The 21483-nt window shown below is 45.2% G+C and overlaps 1 protein-coding gene across 2 annotated transcripts in view; it reads left to right on the forward strand.

Annotated features, from left to right (window-relative positions):
* Window positions 1-21483, forward strand: part of SLC35F3 (solute carrier family 35 member F3) — a 316125-nt gene that overhangs the window by 286851 nt on the left and 7791 nt on the right. For both annotated transcript variants that reach the window (XM_019651792.1, XM_019651794.1), the window contains 2 exons: window positions 14241-14460; window positions 21114-21239. In XM_019651792.1, coding sequence (XP_019507337.1) covers window positions 14241-14460; window positions 21114-21239 — 346 coding nt within the window. The remainder of the gene's footprint in view (window positions 1-14240; window positions 14461-21113; window positions 21240-21483) is intronic.

The raw sequence follows: 21483 nt of genomic DNA on the forward strand, positions 1-21483 counted from the left end.
GCTGGCTTGGTCCTGGGAACCTCAGGTTGCACAGGCCTGGGCTTGGCTGTAGGGCTGGTGGCTTATGCTTCTATGTCTCAGGATAAGGTGGGCAGAGATTTGTGAGGCCTAGATTCATTCATCCTGTAAACATTGCTTCCATGCCTGTCTGCTGCCTTTTTGCTCAGTTTTGGCCACTCATCGTATTTAGAATCATGACAAGCATAGCAATGGTTGAGGCCGTTAATTCCTTCCAAGTCTGGCTGAGGACAGCAGGGATCTGGCTTCTGAGCCGTGGCCTTCTGCAGACCAGGGGAGGTCTCGATTCTGAGCACAGAGAACAGACTGGGAAGACTTCGGCTCCTGAAGTCACCTGCTTCCTGCACTGTTACTAAGAAATGATGAAAACAATTTTGATGCTTGGTGAAACACTCTGAGAGGCTGGAATAGACCATAGACTCCTGACATGAGTGTGTGACATTCCCAAATGCCCTGCCTTAGATGAGAAAGGGCCCTGCAGGTTTGCAATGTAGGGCTCACACTGGGCTGGTTTTAATATGCTCAGAGTAAAGGTTCATTGCTGACTGGAGAGGCCCCTGTGAAAGAGAGGAAGAAGAGGTGCAGGCTTGACCCATCCCTCTGCTGCCTCCCCTGGGCCCCAGCCTCTGCCTGGGGAGTTGTTTCCAGCTTTAGATTTTTAAGCTACTAGGATATGAGTCACATATTAGTAGGTTACTGATGTAAAAGAATTTTAGAGGTCATTTGAACTGGTCTTGCATTTCACAGATGAAAAACTGAGGCCTAGAGACATACAGCTAATTTATTTTTAGATTTAAGACTCCTAAGGTGAGCTGGTCGACTGGCGCGTTGGTTAGGAGTTGGCTTGGGACACCAGCTCTGAACAACAGGGCCCTGGTTTGGATCCCACATTAGGACCAGTGACACTGAGCCCTCTACAGCTAAGATGGTGAACAACATCTCGACCTGGAGCTGGGCTGCCGTGAGTTGCCGGCGACAGTATAGGCTGCAGTGGCACTGCAGTACGCTGCTGTAAAAAGCTACCATGAGTGGCTGGCAGCCAGTGTGAAAGGCCAGCAGCCAACGTGAGCTGCCAAGAGCTGCCGTGAGCAGCCATCCAGGGCCCAGCAACCGATCTGCCTCACCCAGGAAGAGCGGAATGATAATACCAACATGGGCCAGTGAAGCAACGTCCTCCACAACTAGACTGAAGAACAAAAGGACAGCAACTTGTCTGTTCCCCTTCCCCGATTCGCCAACGCTGTTCCCCTCCCCAAATTCCCCAATAAAATCTTAAAAAAGACTCCTAAAGCTTATTATCAGGTTCCCACAGGGCACTTGAGCAAGATCTGCCTCCAGACACCTCTGCCACCCTGGGCAGATGGGCGTTGCTACACATGGAAACCTCTACTTTCCTAGAAAACGTAGACTAGCTCTCACAACCAGAGTTGGCTGAAACTGAGTGTTTGCAGGCTCTGGGTGAACAGAAAGGAACCACAAGTGGGAACTGCAGCAAGATGGGAAAGGGGACGGCCCATCGGAAGCCCCGGGAGTAAACAGGACCCCTGAGAACAAAGCTTCTTGGGCGCAGGCCTGAGTCTAGGGTGGGAGGAAGCGAGGGCAGGGACTCAGGTGCATCCTGTGGTTTTCTCTGAGCTGCAGAAGTCCCCAAAGAAAGGACAGCCTTCAGCCACTTTGGAACCCTTGAATCTCAGGAAGTCACCAGTGACTTCAAGGATAAACAATGTGTGTCTCCAGTCAACAGCACAGGGCCAAGCAAGTATATATTTAGACAATTTCTAAGGTTCAGTTTAATTAATTGTAAATAGCCATTGGTGTGTGGTATAGAAATCCGTCCAACTCTGAAGACATCTATGCTGTTCATTTGGATGGAAGCAAATCCCGGGGCAGGGGTGGGGTGGGGTGGGGCGGGGAGAGATGGACAGACAGACAGACAAAGAGGAAAACTGCCTTCCAAATCAGTAGCACACACCCGCCACCCCAGTCTCCTGGTACCAGCCTTGAAAAGCTTGACAGTTAGCATAACTCAGTTTTATCCAAAGTGGCACATTGTGGAATTGATCCTATCTGTAAGCGTTTCTGTCCTAAAGATACAACACAGTTTCATGTCTACTTCTGTGAACTTGTTCTCCCAAGTAACAACCCTAAGTTTTTGAGTTTATGGCATCTTTGTTTTACTCCAGGCTCAAGATCAGGGAACACAGCCTATTCATTTGATGCTGAATTACACCAATCTTTAGATCTCTGGTTTGAAGGAAGCCTGTTTGGAAAAGTGGAAATCTGTTGATAAAGCCAGAGGGAGAGCTTTAAGATAACTTCTTTGAATTTTTCTTTTCTTTTAATTAAAGTTTATTGGGGTGACAATGGTTAGTAAAGTTACATAGGTTTCAAGTGTACAATTCTGTAATACGTCATCTATATATTATATCGTGTGTTCACCACGCAGAGTCAGTTCTCTTTCCATCCCCATGTATTTTGATCCCTGTACCCTCATCTACCACCCTCCTCTCCCCTTACCCTCTGGTAACCACTGAAGTACGGTCTGTGTCTATGAGTTTTTGTTTCTTTTTTTGTTTGTCTTGTTCCTTTGTTGTTTTCAGTTTTATATCCCACATATCAGTGAAATGATATGGTTCTCGACTTTTTCTGTCTGACTTATTTCACTTAGCATAATAATCTCAAGATCCATATTGTCACAAATGGTACTATTTCATCTTTACTTATGGCAGAATAGTATTTCTTTGTGTGTATATACCACATGCTCTTTATCCAGTCATCTATCGAAGGACACTTGGGTTGTTTCCATGTCTTGGCCACCATAAATAAAGGTGCAATGAATAGCGGAGCACATATATCTTTGTGGATAAATGTTTTCAGATTTTTTGGGTACATACCCAGGAGAGGGATTGCTGGGTCATATGGTAATTCTATTCTCAATTTTTTGAGGAACCTCCACACCATTTTTCCATAGTGGCTGCACCAATCTGCATTCCCACCAACGGTGTATGAGGGTTCCTTTTTCTCCACAGCCTCTCCAACACTTGTTATTATTTGTCTTGTCGATAATAGCCATTCAGACAGGTGTGAGGTGATACCTCATTGTAGTTTTTATTTGAATTTCTCTGATAATTATGATGTTGAGCATCTTTTCATATGTCTATTGGCCATCTGTATGTCCTCTTTGGAGAAATGTCTAGTCAGGTCCTCTGCCCATTTTTTAATTGGATTGTTTTTTGTTGTTGTTATTGAGTTGTATGAGTTCCTTATATATTTTGGGTATTAGCCCCTTATCAGAGGTGTTGTTTGCAAATATCTCCCATTCAGTTGGTTCCCTCTTTATTTTGTCGATGGTTTCTTTTGCTGTGCAGAAACTTTTTAGTTTGATATAGTCCCACTCATTTATTTTAGCTTTTACTTCCTTTGCCTTTGAGGTCATTTTCATAAATTTCTCTTTGAACCCAAGGTTCATAAGTTTAGTACCTATGTTTTCTTCTATGCAGTTTATTGTTTCAGGTCTTATGTTTAGGTCTTTGATCCATTTTGAGTTAATTTTGGAACACGGTGACAGATAGCAGTCTAGTTTCATTCTTTTGCACGTGGCTTTCCAATTCTCCCAGCACCATTTATTGAAGAGGCTGTCTTTTCTCCTTTGTATGTTTTTGGCTCCTTTGTCGAAAATTATCTGTCCATATTTATGTGGGGTTTTAATTCTATTCCATTGGTCTGTCTGTGTGTCTGTATTTCTGCCAATACCATACTGTTTTTATTATTGTTGCTCTGTAGTACAAGCTGAAGTCAGGGAGTGTGATACCTCTGGTATTATTTTGTCCTTAGGATTGCTTTGGCTATTCAGAGTTTTTTGTGGTTCCATACAAATCTGATTAATTTTTGTTTTATTTCTTTAAAAAATGCCATCATCTGATTATATAAATAGATGCAGAAAAAGCATTTGAGAAGGTATAACATCCATTTATGATTAAAACACTTAACAAAATGGGTATAAAAGAAAAATACCTTAACATAATAAAGGCTATATATGACAAACCCTCAGCTAATATCATAATTAATAATGAAAAACTGAAGCCCTTTGCTCTCCGTTCAGTAACAAGACAAGGTTGTCTCTTATCACCACTGTTATTCAGCATAGTATTGAAAGGCCTAGCCAGAGCAATCAGGCAGGAGAAAGAAAAGGCACCTGAATTGGGAATGAAGAAGTTAAATTGTCACTTTTTGCAGATGACATGATGCTATATATAGAAAACCCTAAAGACTCCACCAAAAAGCTAGTGGATACAATAAACGAACACAGTAAAGTTGCTGGCTACAAAATCAACGTACAAATATTCGTTGCATTCCTATATATCAACAATGAAATCTCAGAAAAAGAAATTAAAAAAAAACAATTCCTTTTGTAATTTCAGCAAAAAGAATAAAATACCTAGGAATAAACTTAACCAAGGATGTGAAAGACCTATACACTGAAAACTGTAAGACATTTTTTAAAGAAATTGAAGAAGACACAAAAAAATGGAAAGACATTTCGTGTTCATGGATTGGAAGAATCCACATAGTCAAAATGGCCATATTCCCGAAAGCAGTATACAGATTTAATGCAATCCCCATCAAAATCGCAATGGCATTTTTTAAAGAATTTTTCTTTTTAAAGATAAATGTATGCCCATGGTTTAAAATAGTTTTGACACAGCTCCTGAAAATAGCCACAAGCATTGCCCACACACCTGCATAATTAGTGGCAGGGAATGTACCCTAAACCCAGATGGGATTCCTGCAAAACCCAGGGAGGCAGAGTCTCTTATCCACAGCTCCACACAGGCCCCCCACAGACACTGAGCTTGAAGTGCAGAGAAACCATTGCAACGGGCTCTGCTTTATTTTCTCACTCTGTCCTGGCCAGCAGAGGCGGTGGGCAGCCACCCTCTCCATGGGGAAGATATTCCTCTCCACCTGACACATCAGCCACTAGGGTTTCACTAAAATAAATGTGGACAGCGGGGAAGGGCATCAGATCCCCTCGTTCTAGACTGCGCAGAACTCGTCACCTCTGTGCCTGACTGAACTACATCTAAAGTAAGGAAGTTGGGTCTCTTAACATTCTGCCAGCAAATAGTCCAGTTTTACATGATATCCACTTGCTGAGCTTCTCAGCAGTATACACGTGCTGACATTGACAAACATAGGCCTAAATATCAAGAACTGAGTTTCGTTCACATATTCACAACTATTTATTGAGCATCACTTTTGAGTCGGGCGCTGCCCTAGGTCCTGGCAGGTGCAAAGGTGACTAAGATATGTGGATGGGCTCCTTCTTCCAGAAAGAAATGAGTGGTCTATTGGAAGCGACTTTGGTGCAAACAGTATTTATGAAACTCTGTGGATATGTGAGGGGGCTGGGCACAGGCTATTCTGAGGCAGATTTGCAGGGTGCTTGGGTGGGGGTGTGGCTGGAGGTCAAACAGGAAGCCCCAGAAGAGACAGATACCTGGGAGCTCCGTGAAGGGGATGTCAGTGTCGGGGTGGCTGTGAACAAGGATTAGATATTGCCGTGCTTCTCTGAGAAAGATCTAGGACAGCAGATGATATTAACATGCGTGAGTGACAAAGGCACGCAAGTCAGGGGAACAGCCTCTTGAAATCCCCACTGCATAATTTGACCACCCCATTATACTGTTCTTGGTTATCTGTGGGCTGGATCTATGAGACAGTGGTATGAAATACCTCATTGTGCACCACATTACTCCTTGCAAAGCTTGGGCTTTGAAGATTTCCATTCTGACTACTGACCTGTAGCAAAACGCCACTGCCTTTCACTGCGACAGAAGCAGAGACCACACTGGTCATCAGCCCAGGCCTCAGTCTCAAGCTTCGGACTTTTTGTTGCCAGGATGGGAGACAGGCTGGGACAGAGAGGGAGGGCTGCTCTCCCAAAGTCTTTAGGAAATAGGATCAGATTTCTGGAATTTCTGCCAGTTGTCTTTCCACCTGATAGCATCCCAGATTCCTGAAAGGTGGTGCCAAGAGAACAAAAGTGGGCACAGTGTTGTTGTTGCTCTGGGTTCTTCTCTTGTTGAACTATTATTAGAAAATTTGTCCTTGTGGTGAACTAACTATGCTCCTTTCTGCACTCCAAAGCCCCCCAGAATGACCTCCCACTGGGAAGAGAGCAAGGTTGCCCAGTGGAGGAGCACCTGCTCCACCTATGGGGTCAACTCTGCGACTCTGGTGTGCACTATCCAATCCCCTGTCACACACACACACCCTCCATCCTTACAAAATCTGGGTCCCACCCACTTTTAGATCACCGAGGAAGGGTGCACAGGATGTCCCACGCTTTCTCCACTGTAATAAAAATGCTGCTGGGCTGTGTGTTGTAAAAATGTATTCCTGCTTCCACTCTTGCCAGCTCAGTAAAACTCCAAACGAGTCATTGCTGACACAGAACCAGTGAGAAAGGCGGCAATGTAGAAGGACAGCCCAGCAGCTGTTACCTTCTGGGACCTGTTGAACAGTGCTCAGTGCTGTCCTTCTGCTTTGCAGGGGATATGCTTCACTGAAAGTTGACACTTCCTGAGCCACCGACTCCATTTCAGCACTAAGGACCCTCATTAGAACCCACCCCCCGCCTGTTTGTCTCATCCCTGCACAGGAAAAAACTCACATCTTGCAACAGATGGTCCTGCGGTGTCTCCACTACAGAAAACCTCATATCCAGCCTTGCAGCGTTAAGTGGGCTCTCAGGCAAAGGTCCTCAGAGCAGATGTATTCCACGTGGCAGATGTATTCCATGTGGCAGAGAACGAACTCTCTGGAACAGGCAGAATGGTTTCTGATATCGCGAAGCTGTTTCAGATTGGGAGGAAATGCACAGCAGTTCAGAGGGCCCATCCTTCCAAAGTGGCCAGGCTGCTTCAGTTGGCTCTTTAGTCTCTGCAGATAAATGGAAGCTGTTGCCCACCCTGTCTCTGCTGCACCCATCCTTACCTGGGGCGTGAAATGCAGCATCACTTCGTTGGAACTAGCAGCTTAGTCAGGGGTCCTGTGGACAAGACCACGCCCAGGGAGCTGGCACTCTCTTTGCGCTTTTCAGATACTTCTGCTGCTTGATTGTACTTGCAAAATAACCAGCTGAGCCCGAAACAAAGAACAGATTCCTGTGAAGGAGGCTGTGAAATTCCTCACTAGTGGGACATCTATGCGATCTGCCTCTTAAATGTTCCCTCACAAACACATGGTGAAGGCTGGATTATTCCTAAGGGGGAATCTCACAGAACAAAATTCTTTGTATGCAGTGAATGCCGTGCATTTCTCTCCCATCCATTTCCAAAAAGGACATCACCGCTAACATCCGGGAAGACCTCTCTTTTTCTGCCTCTAAATGTCTCAGGCATATGTTTTCAGAACTGAACAATAACTAGATAGATAGATAGATAGATAGATAGATAGATAGATAGATAGATAGATAGATAGATAGATGCAATTTCAATCAGACACACACAATTGCGGGACTCGCTAACAAAACACTCTACCAGTCGCTCAGAAAACCTATGATGTAGGAGTCAAGCTAATAAAGTGATTCACTATTTCTAGTTATGCTGTAAAAGTTAATCCTTTTATTTTATTTTTAGGCTAGTCTTCACAACTTGATTCTGTTATGCAAGGATACTTTGGCTCAGCCTGGATCTGCTGTGGAGGGCTGATGTGTAGTTGAAACATGCTTGTGGGAAATGCAAACACAGTTTCACATTATGAGCTTAGTGGCTTTCATGGAAAAACCATTTCACTTAGCACTTTCCAAAAGATGCCTGAACATTTTCAAAATAAAAGCCTACTTTATAACTTTGGTAACTGGTCTCTGCTGCTTATGTCAGCTTGAAGCTCTAAATAAAAGCAAAAAAAAAAAAAGAATATAAACATTTATCCAGTAGTTGTCACTGATGCTGCTGTGACTTTTGCCTGTCAGAAAGGTTTCATTTTCTAATCTCAGAATCTCAAAATTGAAAAAGATTCAAGTTCATAGTGGCCAACCTTCTTGCTAATGCTGGAGTTAGTATTTTTTGCAATCATCTTACAAACTGCTCGTTGATACTCTGAAAGAAGATATCAAGTGACAGGCTATACAAATATGCTGTGCTTCTGAGCCATTTTGCCACCCATCTTCCAGTAAAATTCTTCAGTAGGTGCTGAAGTCTGGGCAGCTACCCCTCACTTGCAAGATGAACATACAAGTATACGCCTGGGGCTGGGTCCTGTTTTCTTTATAATACAGTTAACGAGACAGATGTGCCATAACCATGTAAGTCGGCAGTGAAATTTATAAACTACACTTGGATCATCTATAAACCCCCAACATTCTATTATGAATGTAATTATTCTTTAAGAAAAATTCTAAAATTTCTGGGAATGATATGCATGAATATACTTTTTATTATAATAAGAAAAAATGGTAGTAATATAGCGTCCAATAATAGGGGAATAGCTGAGGCTATCACAGTATATCCATCAGCCCCAATTCTATGCACAATATATATGCAAATATATATGTATGCAGAACATCACCAGCCCCAGCTCTACATAGACTATATATTTATATATATCTCCAGGGGATATCTAGCTGATACCCAATGGATGGATAGAAACCAACCAAAGAAAGAAGAAAAAAGGAAGTATTTCAGGAAAAGGGGATAGAGAACCCATTGTGACCTAGAGCAGAGGGGAAAAGGGCATTGACTTCATGGAACTGAAATGAGTTCAAGGTGGCTTGAATTCAGAGTAGGGTGGAGAAGTGGTGATGGAAAAGCTAAAGGATGGGCTAAGGCCAGGTCAGGAAGGACCTGTAAGCTTTGTGGGGAGCTTGGCCATTGTCCCAAGGGGAAGTGAGGGAAGAGGAGACTCTCCCTGACTGTGGTGTGGGGTGTGGAGTGGATTGAGGAAGAGACAATGTGAAGAGAAAAGCTCAGAGTCCAGTGGCAGGAGTCCAAGTGAGGGGGATAGAGGCACGGGCCAGGGTAAAGGCTGTGGGAATAAGATATTTAGGAGAAATAATGTGTAAGTGTTGGTGATTAGTTAAATGTGAAGAGGAAAAAGAAGAAGTTAAGAATGATTCCCAATTATCCAGCCTGAGTAGAAATATGAGTAGTGGTACCATATCATGATTGAGGATTAAGGTGGAAGACATCGCGTTCATTTGGGAAAGGTAACTTGTGGTGTCCAGGATGCAAATAGCATCAGACAGAGGAAGTGTCTTGACTAGAGGGTCATCAGCTGGGCTTTGAAACCAAGATGGTAGATGAGACTTCTCAGTGACTATTTGCAGGGTCAAAAGAGGACGAACTAGAAGAGATTCCTGGGAAAATACCAAAGAAGTCTTGCAGAGGAAGTCTTGGCAGGGTGTGGAGAGGTAGGAGGAAACCGAGGGGAACATGCTGAATTGGAGGCCAAGAAGGGTGCTTCGAGGAGGAACACTCAACAATGTCAGAGGCTTACGAGAGTAAGACGAACACTGGAAAGCATCTGTTGGGTTTAACAACACAAGGTCGTGAGTAATCATTCTAGGGGTTTAGGTGAGTGGTGGAGCAGACACTAGATTACTCTTACTAGAGTAAGAGAGGCAGTCACTGGGGACATGAATGCAGATGGCTATTCTGAAAAAGTTTGGCTCTGAAAGAGAGAAAGAGAGGGGAAAGGGCTGACAAGATTCTTGCGTTTGCTTTGGGGGGTGATTTAAGGTTGGTGATGCTTAGATGTGTTTAAACGGCGATGGGAAGGATCCTGAAAAGAGAAGGCATCTTTGGGTGTGTTCATTGAGGAGTGAGCACAGGTTGCAGGTCTGGCTCCACCACTACCTGATTGAACTTGAGGGTGTTGTTTAATCTGTCTGGGCTGCGGCATCCTTACCTGTAACTTGTGAGGCATCTCTATACCTGGTTTTCAAACTGCGCTTCACAAAGCTGTCTCAGAGCACTCGCGTTTCAGCTTCAACCACAGCAACTTGACCTCTCTCTTAAGTGTTCTCAAGTAATTTTTATTTCGAGCAATTTAATACATGTGTGCACTTTGGAAAATCAAAATAGAAAAAAAATTTATAAAGAATAGCAACTTCTGCTCCAACCCAGCTCACTCTCAGTTACCTAATAATTGTGGATAGTTCCTCTGGTATGTGTGCCAGTTGACCGGAATGAAATTCTTACCTCCGTGCTTCTTAAATGTAGACATCCACTGATATCTGTCCTACCCCATCCCCACTTCCTCTGGTTCTGTTCCCCCTCCAATATAATGCTATCCCGATTTTTGATTAATAGTGTTTTCATTATTATAAGCTCGCAAATGTTGCTCACCAGCTGTTTTCTTTTGTGAAGAACATGTCATTTCTCCTGCCAGCAGTATTTGCCCCTTTTGTCTCATTTACCTTGATTTTCATTAATGATTGCTGTTTCTTCCTAGATGTGCCACCACCTCAAAAACCTTTCAGTATTTTCCCTGCGTTTGCGTAATCACAGACTTCGCTGGAAACGTCCCTTGCAGAGCGTCCTCCTGGGACCAGCTCTCATCTCTGCCAGTGCTGGAGCCCTGCCTCCCACCTCCATGTCTTCCTCTTCCCTGGCTTAGACCCTTGTTTGGTGCCACCTATCCTCCAATGGCTTGGGAGACAATGTTTTCAAGTACTGCATAACTGAAAATATCTTTAGTCTACCCTCACATTTGACTGATGGTTGGTTAGCTATAGAATTCTGGCTTGAAAACATTTTTCCTTGAAAAACGTCAAGGCCATTATCGTCTAGCTTCCATTTTTGTTGTTCAGGTGTCTGATGCTATTATAATTTTCTCTCCCTTAGTCTATTTTGTTTTATTTCTTTGGGGAGCCTTTAAGTCTTATCTGTATCCCTTTATGCCTTGTTGTGATTCTTGCTTCATTCATTTTGCTTGGTGCTTGGTAGGCCCTTTTATTATGAAGATTCATAGCCTATAGTTCTAAGAAACTTTATTAAATTATTTATTTCATAATGTCTTCTACTTCATTTTTTCTGTTTTCTCTTTCTGGAGTTTCTTTTAATTCAATATTGGACCTTCTGGCTTGACCTTCTAATCTCTCTCTCTCTCTCTCTCTCTCTCTCACACACACTCTCTCTCTCTCTCTCTCTCTCTCTCTCTCATCTTGGCTTTATAGTCCAACTCTTCTATTTAACTTTTAATTTGGCTATCCTATATTTAATCTCCAAGATTATTTTCTTTTTCATAGCCATCTGTCCTGATTTCATGGATACAATCACTTATCTCCCCAAGGATATTCTCTCTCCCCCAACTGTATAAATTCTATGTCTCCTTTAAGGTTCAGCTCAGATCCATATCTTTTATGCCTCCAATCAGTCCTTCCTCTCCACTAGACAGGAATTCTACAGCACTGTTATGCTCCACACCACCTAATATGTGATTGTACTTAAATTTGCATTGCTTTCTATTGAGGAATCAGTCTTCCCAGTTGTACCATAATCTTCTCAAGAGCAGAGACCGTTTACTTGTTCTGTACCAGTCACAGTGCCTTGTCTAGAATTGTGAATATAACAACTGATAAACGAGTCTTGATTTGAATTAAATGACAAGCCATCCTAATGCCATCAAGCCAGGCTGTCCCAGCTGGAGTTCTTTAAAGAATACCAAGAAAGTAGGTGTCTGTCAAATAATATGTGTGTAGAATTTACAGACTGTTATCATTTTTCCTGTCTTTTCAGTGTTTCATTCTTACCTAATTTGGTAGCAATATTGTAGTGACTTGCTTTTACTGAGTCTTCCTTGAAGCTCTCAATTAGATTTTATAGGAAAACCAACTTTCTTTCCTCACTCATATTTCATTGGTTTAAAAAATATTCAATTGAATTATGCAATTGAAATTACTAAGAGCCATTGGCACAGGTAGGATTGGGAAGAAACACATCTAAGACTTGGGCATGTTGGAGAGTCGCCTGCCAAAGAATGAAGGGCATTAGGTGGTCGTGTTGGTTAAGCGGAGGTCATCCAAGAGCACATCTACTCTAATTCTCCTCTGTGTACCAAGATGGATTTATGTTCATCATCTCTCTTGGATTCCTCTTGCCATCAAAAGTACATGTGGGCAACCAGCTTCCATGGATTAATGCACAGTCTTTGGTCTTAAAACAGCACAAGGCTTACTGGCCCAAGGGCCAATCATCTTGATCTCATTAGAAGCAAGATCCACCCAACTGAGCAGTAACCTCCTGGCCATGAGTCCTCAAAGGGCCAGCAGAGCTCTACTGGGCCCAGGAATCTTGTCTGTTCCATCTCCAGGATGGGTCCCCACGCCCCTCCCCATTTCCGGTCAGCGACTTGGGCCATCAATACCCAGACATGTCTGTTCCCTAGCCTTTCCCCACCACGTCTAGATCCATCACACTTTGGAGGAATCCAATATAGATTCTCAGAGAGGACATAAGTTGCCTGATTAACTTTGGATGGCCCCTATCACAGCGTGAACAATTTTTATAATAGCAAATCAGAGGCAACTTGGAAATCCTATTTGCATTGTGTTCCCTTAAGAAGGATAACCTCTAAGTAGAGTTAAAATAGGTTGATATCAGTGGCAGGAAAGAATACTTGTGTTTCCTGTGGATCACACTCAAGGGACCAGCATCACTGTATAGCCACTATAATCACAAACAGGAAAGCAGCCGTCCCCAGTCACTGTTCTTAGGGGGGAAAGAAAACTGTTCCGTGAATCGAGGCTTGAGAAGACCCCATAGAAAATGCAGCTGAAATATTGTATGAAAATTATGTGGCAAACATAAATATCAACCCATTGGTTAGAGGAGAGTTTCATCTATATAAAGCCACACTGGGATCAATTCAGTTGAATTAGTTTCGTGGTAAATTTAGTAATTCGAATGTTTTAGCTGGTACTGGTTTGTTTACAAGCAACATAGGACTCTGAGATCAGTGGAAGGTGATGAGCTTTCTGTTTGTTCTTTGGCTATCCCATAGTGGAGTAATGAACAAAGGTAGATTTCATCTTAGCATGATGGTAAGAACAAACAAAATTAAAAATCACACCAAATCCCCTTGGACTCCTGTTTTTTATTTTCCTCCTTTACTGCTGCATTTTAATATTAAGTGGCACAGACCACAGCTGTTCCCCCACCCCAGTATATCTATCTGGCTTGTTCTAGTTGGTGTATCTTTTCTTTCACTGACTCCTGTCCTCACCTGCTGGTTGGTCAGCTGCATTGTGCCCTGCCTGTGAGCCTGGATGGGGATGGCTGTCAGAGCGGCGAGTCCTTGCTTATCCATCTCCTTGTCTGGCTTGTCAGGCCCAGCAGAGCAATAGTCTTTGCTCCACAGTCGAGGCAGCAGGCAGCTGTCTGGGATCGAGCTCCGCTCAGGGCCCTCCCCACGCTCTCTGCCCATGGCCTCCACTACCATCTTCTGTGTGTGGAGAGCTGACTTTATTTTTCTTAAGTGGTTTTTCAAATGTCAACGATCCTGCCACTAGAATCTAGAGTGGCATTGAAAAACTTTCTTCTACAGGTGTTTCCTCATCCTACTCCCTGTTTGCTGAATTCTTGGATCTGCTCTTTCCTTCTGCTAGCCTCTAGCCTCTTAAATGGCGTGGAGACGTGAACTTTCACGTGGTAGAAAAAACAAACTCTAAAAATGGCCTCATGGAGAAAATATAGAGATAGTTAACACTATTTGTACAATAGCCGACGTGTGTTGATGTACCCAAGGAATGACTGTCCCACCTGATCAGAAAGACAATTCCAGTTTGGGGCAAATTTTTAAAAAATATATTGCTATGAGTTTTCTTCAAGTATCCACCCTCCCCCTCAAAATAAAGTGTCTAGTGACTTCCTTCTCTTTCTCAGCAAGTGACAGGATGTCTCAGCCAGTCCTATGGAACTGGGCTTTCTTCAGATCAGATAATCTCAGCATTACCTTCATCTTGAACCATCACTTCCAAACCTAACATGCACAGAAGGGATAATCATGTCATTAGATTATTGGGTGACGTTTTCATCAATGGACTAAAGCAATAGGTTGAAGAGCTTTATAAAAAGATGTTACAAATAATAATGATAAATAAAGATTCCACCCCTTCCTATATTTGCTTTTAAAAAGAAAAAAAAACTGGGTTAGGAAAAAAAAATGATCTGTCTCAACCCACGAATATAATAACACTGCCTTTTTTCCTGTTTTAGGGAATGCTGTCGATTTTTTGGAGACAATGGCTTGACTTTGAAGGTGTTTTTTACCAAGGCAGCCCCCTTTGGTGTGCTTTGGACACTCACAAACTACCTGTACTTACATGCAATAAAGAAAATAAACACAACGGACGTCTCCGTGCTCTTCTGCTGCAACAAAGCTTTTGTGTTCTTGCTCTCATGGATCGTTCTCAGGGACAGGTTCATGGGAGTGAGGGTAAGTCCCTTATTCTCTGTCTTCCTCCCTCACTCATGTCAACCAAAACCTGCCCATTGGCTTGCTTAGCTCCATGTGCTGGACCATAAGCCTAAGCTGCTGACCACTTTCCTTCCAATTTGCAGCAGAAAAGGAGCCCGGCAGAGGGCCCGATTCTCGGTGTGCCTTGCAAACCTTATTGCTTGCAAACCATACTAGACAAGCATCCATTAAAGCACCTTTCATTTCAAGCATGTCAACAAGCATTCCCTAAAGTGTGTGCCAGTCGGGGACCCGGCCTGGGGTTGGTGACTCATGTGCTCATGCCTCTCTCGCAAGCAGCCATGCCTGCAGCCTGAAACTCTCTGCGCAGGTTGTATCCAAAAGCCAAAGGGTCCTCCCGCATCCACACGTGCAGTCCTGGCAGCCTGTGTCTGGACCATGTGTGCAGAGACAAAGTGGGCCAGGCACGCTTGTGCTAAATCCAAACTGTGGAGGGACGGTTTCACTTTCTTCGTGCCCCAGACGAAGCAGGTGTGAAATGATCTCCCTGGAATTATCTCATTGTTAAAACCGAGACTTAAGTGAATTTCATTACGATTGGGTCCGACGTAGCCAGTCAGATTTCCTCACAATTATATGAAATATGATAAGTGCACTATCAAATATCAGCTGAACTATACAGGGGCTCACCCTGAATGAAAGGACCAGGGGACATTTAGTGTTGATGGAATCCTGGTGGCTTCTGCTTGTCCCTCTCTGGTGGCCAGGAGCTGCTACTGCCCCATCATCACCTTGACACAAACGAGGACTAAAAGATGCTGCCACGCAGCTAGTTCTGTTGTAGTCAGAGCGTGTCTCTCAGTTCTTCCTGCCCTCTGGCCATGCTGGCTGAGAGCCCTTTGGATGGGCAGTCCCTTTAGAGCGAACCATGCTGGCTCCCAGCAAGGGGCTGACTCCAGACCCTCTACTTGTGTCCTTTGCTCATTGTCCTGGGAACAGTGACATCACCTAGTGGCGGATTCACACCCACCTTGTTCCTCAAACACCAGTGGGGACATGAGTCAACTGCTGAGCAGCATTTTTAGCTTGCAGTGGGGGGAAATTTTGTTTTGAGGCTTAGTGTTAATTTTGGAATAAAAACTCACTCACTCTGCTACCCAGAAACGCTCTCAGCAAGCAAATGACTTGATACATCTTCCCAAGGAATGCAGGAACTTCCGGCGGTAACCCAGACAGCTCCTGGACATTGAAAACGCAGAGTACTGGGGCCTGCTGCCACGGCTCTGTGCCCTTCGTGACTTTATTTTGATGCAAAGAGGCAAAGGAATTCATGGAGCTTTCTAGCATGATTCTGATGTTCAAAGCAAATTCCAAATGAGACCCTGTTGCTGGGAAGAGAAGCTTCAAGGTTAATTCTGCATGTAAGCAGAAAAAAAAAACAACAATTTTTTTGCAGTTAAGAGAAGGAGGTGTGAAAATACTTGAAACCCTCCTAGACGCGTAGAGAACAGTATGGCACACCCAGATCTTTTCTTTGTTGCTATTTGTGGCTAAGAGGGTTTTCCCCTAATGTCCCTGAACTGTTCCAGGCTAGCCGTCCTGGCCATTTGGTCAGTCTGGTCTGCACTGACCACTGAATACTAGACAGAGTTTTGTGTTGAAGCCTTTGGCACTAGGCTAGCATTGAAACAAAGGTCTAAGCAGCCGGTGTTGGGATGGGATTTTGGTCTCTCTAATTACCATCATTCCTCTTAGAAGTATGTGACCTGTCATCTAAGAGCTTCCCACTCTAAGTTATAGTGGCTTTCCCTCTTCTCATCTTCAAGAGTGCAGAGAGCTAGCAAAATCTATGAGACACCAGCAGCTGGCCAGAGGGACTGGAAGTTTCCCCTTGATAAATAGATGGAGAGTTACGCCCAAAATAATCTCTAACTGGCGCACGGGTTCTCCTAGACTTCTCTCGATTGCTGGGTGAGCTAGCATCTTCCACTGAGGAATCTCCAAGGAAGGGAACTGACACTGTCCCTGTCCTGGAGGGCTGAACATGCAAGCTTGAGTCATCAGACATGAAGAACGCAATGGAGCCTGAGCATTTTGTTTGTGGAACAGACTGCAGTGAGGACTTGTGTTATTAAAGACAGTTAATAACTGTCTTAGATCAGTTATGAGCCCTCAGATCACACGGGCTACAGTTCCTGGAAAACATCACCAGGTCCAGGTCAGGCAGACAGACCAGAAAGAAGCAAATGCATCTTCCGATGTGGGGGCAGCCCTGGCACTTTACAGCCTCAGAGGTGACTGTTGAAAGATACCTGAGCTGGCCCCTTGTGTCACCTTGTGACTCTGTGCTTAGGCATGCTTTTCATGTTTTCTGGCTCTTTAGACGCAGAGATTCTAGCGCAACAGTGAGGTGCTCTAGCCTAGAGTCAAATTTGGGTCTCGGCTCCACTCTTACAAGCTGTTGGACTTTGAGCAAGTTACTTAACGTTTCTCAGCCTTTAGCTACCTCATTTCAAAATTGAATATTAGTACTCATCTTCTAGAACAGTGGTGAGAATAAAATAAGATGATGCACGCCGAGCCCATAAAACTTAATAAATGTCATCTTGGTCTCAATTAGAAGAGTTAGATGGATCAGACTGATTCGATTCTTATTTTGACAGTGTCAGAAGCCGACCAGCATTTAGGGAGGCACTTCTGTGTAGCAAAAGCAGCAACAGAATGAGAGCAGGTAGGACTGTGGGGTGTAAGGTATGGCCCCTCCTAAAGCTGAAGCCCACCCAGCTGTGGTCAGCAGCTGGATGAAGAAAGAGGTGACTGGGTGGGACCATCCCCAGCCCACATATGAGGGGAAACTGAAATGGCTGTCTAGCCGTTCTGTGACTGTCCATAACAGTCCAGTACAGCTCAGGCTTTCAAACCAGGAGGGACTGATGAAGGAGCGAGAAGACACCTAAGAGGTCGTCCGCGTGGGCCCTCGAGCCCCAGCACCACATTCCTGGGACCCTGGACTTTTTCGATGACCCATTTGATCTCAGTCAGATTTCAGCTAATGTTCAGTGTTTCACAGGGGCTGTCCCTAAATCCTAACTCCAGCTTCTGATCCTGAGTCCTCCCTGTTAGGGAGGCTGCCCCCTGCCACCTGAGCACAGCACAGCCCCTTTCTGGCCTCTGAAATAAGAGGTATGAACTAGAGCAGTGGTTCTCAACCTGTGGGTCGTGACCCCTTTGGGGGTCGAATGACCCTTTCACAGGGGTCGCCTAAGACCATCGAAAACAAGAAGATATTTACCTTACAATTCATAACAGTAGCAAAATTACAGTTATAGAGTAGCAACAAAAATAATTTTATGGTTGGGGATCACCACAACATAAGGAACTGTATTAAGGGGTCGTGGCATTAGGAAGGTTGAGAACCGCTGAACTAGAGGATCTCCAAATTCTCTCCAAACGCTGATATTCTTTGGGTCAGTAAGAACAGTTCCAGAGCTGGGAGGGAAAGTATTGGGGGAAGTATATTTAAACATTTTTTTCATTTTCCAAAACTATCACAAATGTGGCTCTGTGCATCCTGTCACATGTTTAGCAAGAGTAGGGAGCAGTGCTAGCTGGAGGGTGACCAGATGTCACTGAGTGCTGCCCCCACCCTCCTCACGCCCTCCTCTGACACTCAGGGGCTTGGCTCCCCTCCCCGCACAGCCTGACGTCTGACGGGGAGCCCACCATGGGCGTGCTGTGTGTGTTCTGTGGTCCCACATGAACAGAGCCACGCTGGGGCTCTGAATCCCAGCCCCAGGGGCGGGCAGGATGTGATGGTGGAGCCCCACACCAGGTGAGGCCACCATGACGAGGTTAAATGGCAACACGCTGGCTGAACATCTGCCTCCCAACCTCTGTTTCTTCCTCCTCTCCAGCTAATTTTTCCCCAGCTGAAGTAGAGATGGCCGCTCTCACCTCTTGGTCTCAAGGCCGCTGACCCCATCTGTCTGGATTCCCCAAGGCCTTGTTTTAGCAGAGTTCAGTGGGCTTTGGGGGAGCAACAGGCAACTCCCTTATCTTTATTTCACCTTCAGACTCAGGGGTACCCAGATATGGAAGGCGAGGGACACGTGGGACCACAGAACATGCATGGCTGTCCTTCCTGGAGAGTTCATCTTAGTGCAGGAACCCCAGATAGATTGTGGTGCAAAATGTAAACCACACACTTATTTCTTTTAAGATAGACCAGAATTGTCAAAGGAACGTCAAGTTTGAGGAGGGCCCCTCAGGCTGTGCCCCCCCCAACCCCGCAGGGTACGTTTCACCTCTGCTCTGCTCTTAGGGGTTCTGAGAGCGAGGTCAAGCTGCCAGCTTACCCTCTGGGCTAGGGCTCCAACGGGGCTACCGATGCCCAAAGAGAGGCTGCCCTACAGCCGATTGGTCAGTCCTGTGACTTGTGACTGGGACCTCCCCGCCCCGCGAGGCATGGAGTGGGGATCAATGTGCCCCGGTGCCACCTGTCAGAATGAACTCACAGGGACTGGTCTCAGATGTTGACCGGAAGGCCAGTGGCCAGCCGTGTTCTCCATTTCTTGCCCCTTCCCTCAGGCAGAAGCTTTTAGCTGTTTGTTATTTAATCAGTAGAGAAGAGAGGGGAAGAGGTTGGAAGTCTGCCTTGTAGAACTCCAGGAAAAAATAACCCCTTCTTCTCCTTCATTTCTTCAAACTTCAGCGCTAAGTTTGGAAAGACTCAGGGACCTTTGGAGAGCCGAGTCATCTGAAACTTAGCTACTTTCTTCCCTCCCTCTCCCTCTCTTCTTTTCCTAATGCTTTTTCTCTCTGTTGACCTCTGAGGCCTAGCCAGGCTGACCCATCCGAGCAGCATCTGTGCACGACTTGCGTCGTCTGGAGCAGAAATTGTCCCCTTGCGCTGTCTGCCTTCTCACTCGTCCTTTCTTGTTCTCTTGGGGAAAATCGCTTATGGTCTTGCTATCTCTGTTTCTTTGTCTTGATGAACAGTTGTACACAGTACATGTAGCATTTGAACATGAAACCCCTGCAACGTGTGAGGAAGAAAGATGCCGCTGACTAAAGGTGGATTACTAAGCCAGGAAGGAAGGACAGCAGATAGATGAGGGCCCTTCCCTGGTAAAGGTGACCGACCACCTGCTCTCACAGGGGCCTCGGCATTGGGACGGATATATCATTATGTGAGATCCCTGCAGGAGGAATACACTGGAAGAAGTATATGACTCAGACTAGGTGACAAGCAAACATATTCACTGACCAAAAACTTTGACGCTTAAAACAAGAAAGAACCTCAGTTCAAACAGCAGAGCATAGTTGGCAGTGACTTATTATGTGAATGGCACTTTCCTGTTTACATACCGGAGGTGCCAAAAAAATGTGTACGCATGACTTGTATTCATCTTTTGTTATCAGTATATATTGAGTACTACAACTTTAATACAGGTTTTCCTTTCTTAAAATGTGTATACATATTTTTTTTGACATCCTTTGTATATAAAGGCTGAGTTTGCAAACAAACAGACCTGAAATATGTCTTCCTGCTCTGTGACTCTGAGCAAGTTCCTTAACCTCTCTGAGCCTGTTTTCATGTCTATAAAATGAAGTGAATTATTATATCTACCTATCTTGAGGATTAAATATGAAAATACATGGAAAACACTTTTCCCAGGGCCAACAATGAATGTTAGCCATCTGATGTTGTAGGTCGCTGAGGTCAATTCTGAAAGATCCATAGATAAAACACTCGATCCAGGGGTTGAAATGTGTATTGCACACATTTGTTCTGCTCTCCCCGTGCTCTACCTACAGCGCCTCCTCCCCACCTGGCTCCACTGACACTGACGTAGCTCCGTGAATCCCTCAGATTAGAACTGGTACATAGCCTCCGTGCTAACGCGTTTGTTGTTTGGGCGATGGGATACCAAGCACTTACCCCATGCATGCTGACAGCTGACAGCTTTCTTTGCACAGCGGCAGTGTGTGCATCTCACTGGCACGCCCATTGGACCTGGAAAGTCACATCTGGACAGGAGAAGGATTGTGGGGGGCTGCGCAGTGAGAGCCCAGCAGCAGCTAAGAAAATGAACTGTACCTCCAGGGTTAGGACACGATCTGTGGCCCTGATGGGCAGGTGAGACACACCCTGTCACAAGGCCCCACTGCTGGCGTATAAAATGGGGCCCAGATCTGTGGTCCTCATTGTGTCCTGTCTCTTGAGATATGAAATACATAAAAGCAAGATCACGTGAGGTGCTTTCAGAAGGCTGGGAGGAGCTAAGTGGTAATCGCCAGGTGCTGTCCAGCCCTTGTCTCCCAGGCCCTGTCATGACCAAATGACCGTCGTTAGGAGTATGGCCACCTCCTTCTCAAGTTTCTGAGAATCAGGGTGTCCGGCCACCATGTGATGCTAAGCCACGGCGCCCCTCCTTGCTGCCACCGTTTTTGAGCTCTTCGGTCATGCCAAGCTTTGCTAATTGTCCTCTTCTAAGCAGGAACAAAATGTAGATGGGAGCCGCCTTTGCTTGCCGTTCTCCAAAGAAGGACTGAAAAGGAGGCCCCACTCTCCCCACACATTACTGAACCCTCACGAACGTTTCTACCTTGCTGGCCCATCCGATGCCCAGCACCACCACCCTGACCGCCATTTCCTTCCTTCCATCCAGATTGTGGCTGCCATCCTCGCCATCGCTGGGATTGTGATGATGACCTATGCAGATGGCTTCCACAGCCACTCCGTCATCGGCATAGCCCTGGTGGTGGGCTCCGCATCCATGTCTGCCCTCTACAAGGTAAGCCCGGGCGCAGGCTCTCTGCTCTCTGGACGAGTGCAGCAGGCCTCCGTGTGCCCGTCACCTTGGGGACCTTGGATGGTGCCTGTGCTTTCAGAGGAGTAGTTGTTCTCAGTGTGAGTTAGGCAAACTGAGATTCCCCACGAGACATGCAGCTGCCCTTGGCTCTAGCTCTCTAGACCTTTCCACTAGCGGCCAAACACTTGCAGCATTTGGGATATAAAAGGGTGTGACAGTGGAGGGG

The sequence above is a fragment of the Hipposideros armiger genome, unplaced genomic scaffold (assembly GCF_001890085.2).
Source record: "Hipposideros armiger isolate ML-2016 unplaced genomic scaffold, ASM189008v1 scaffold_167, whole genome shotgun sequence".
NCBI classification, from domain to species: Eukaryota; Metazoa; Chordata; class Mammalia; order Chiroptera; family Hipposideridae; genus Hipposideros; species Hipposideros armiger.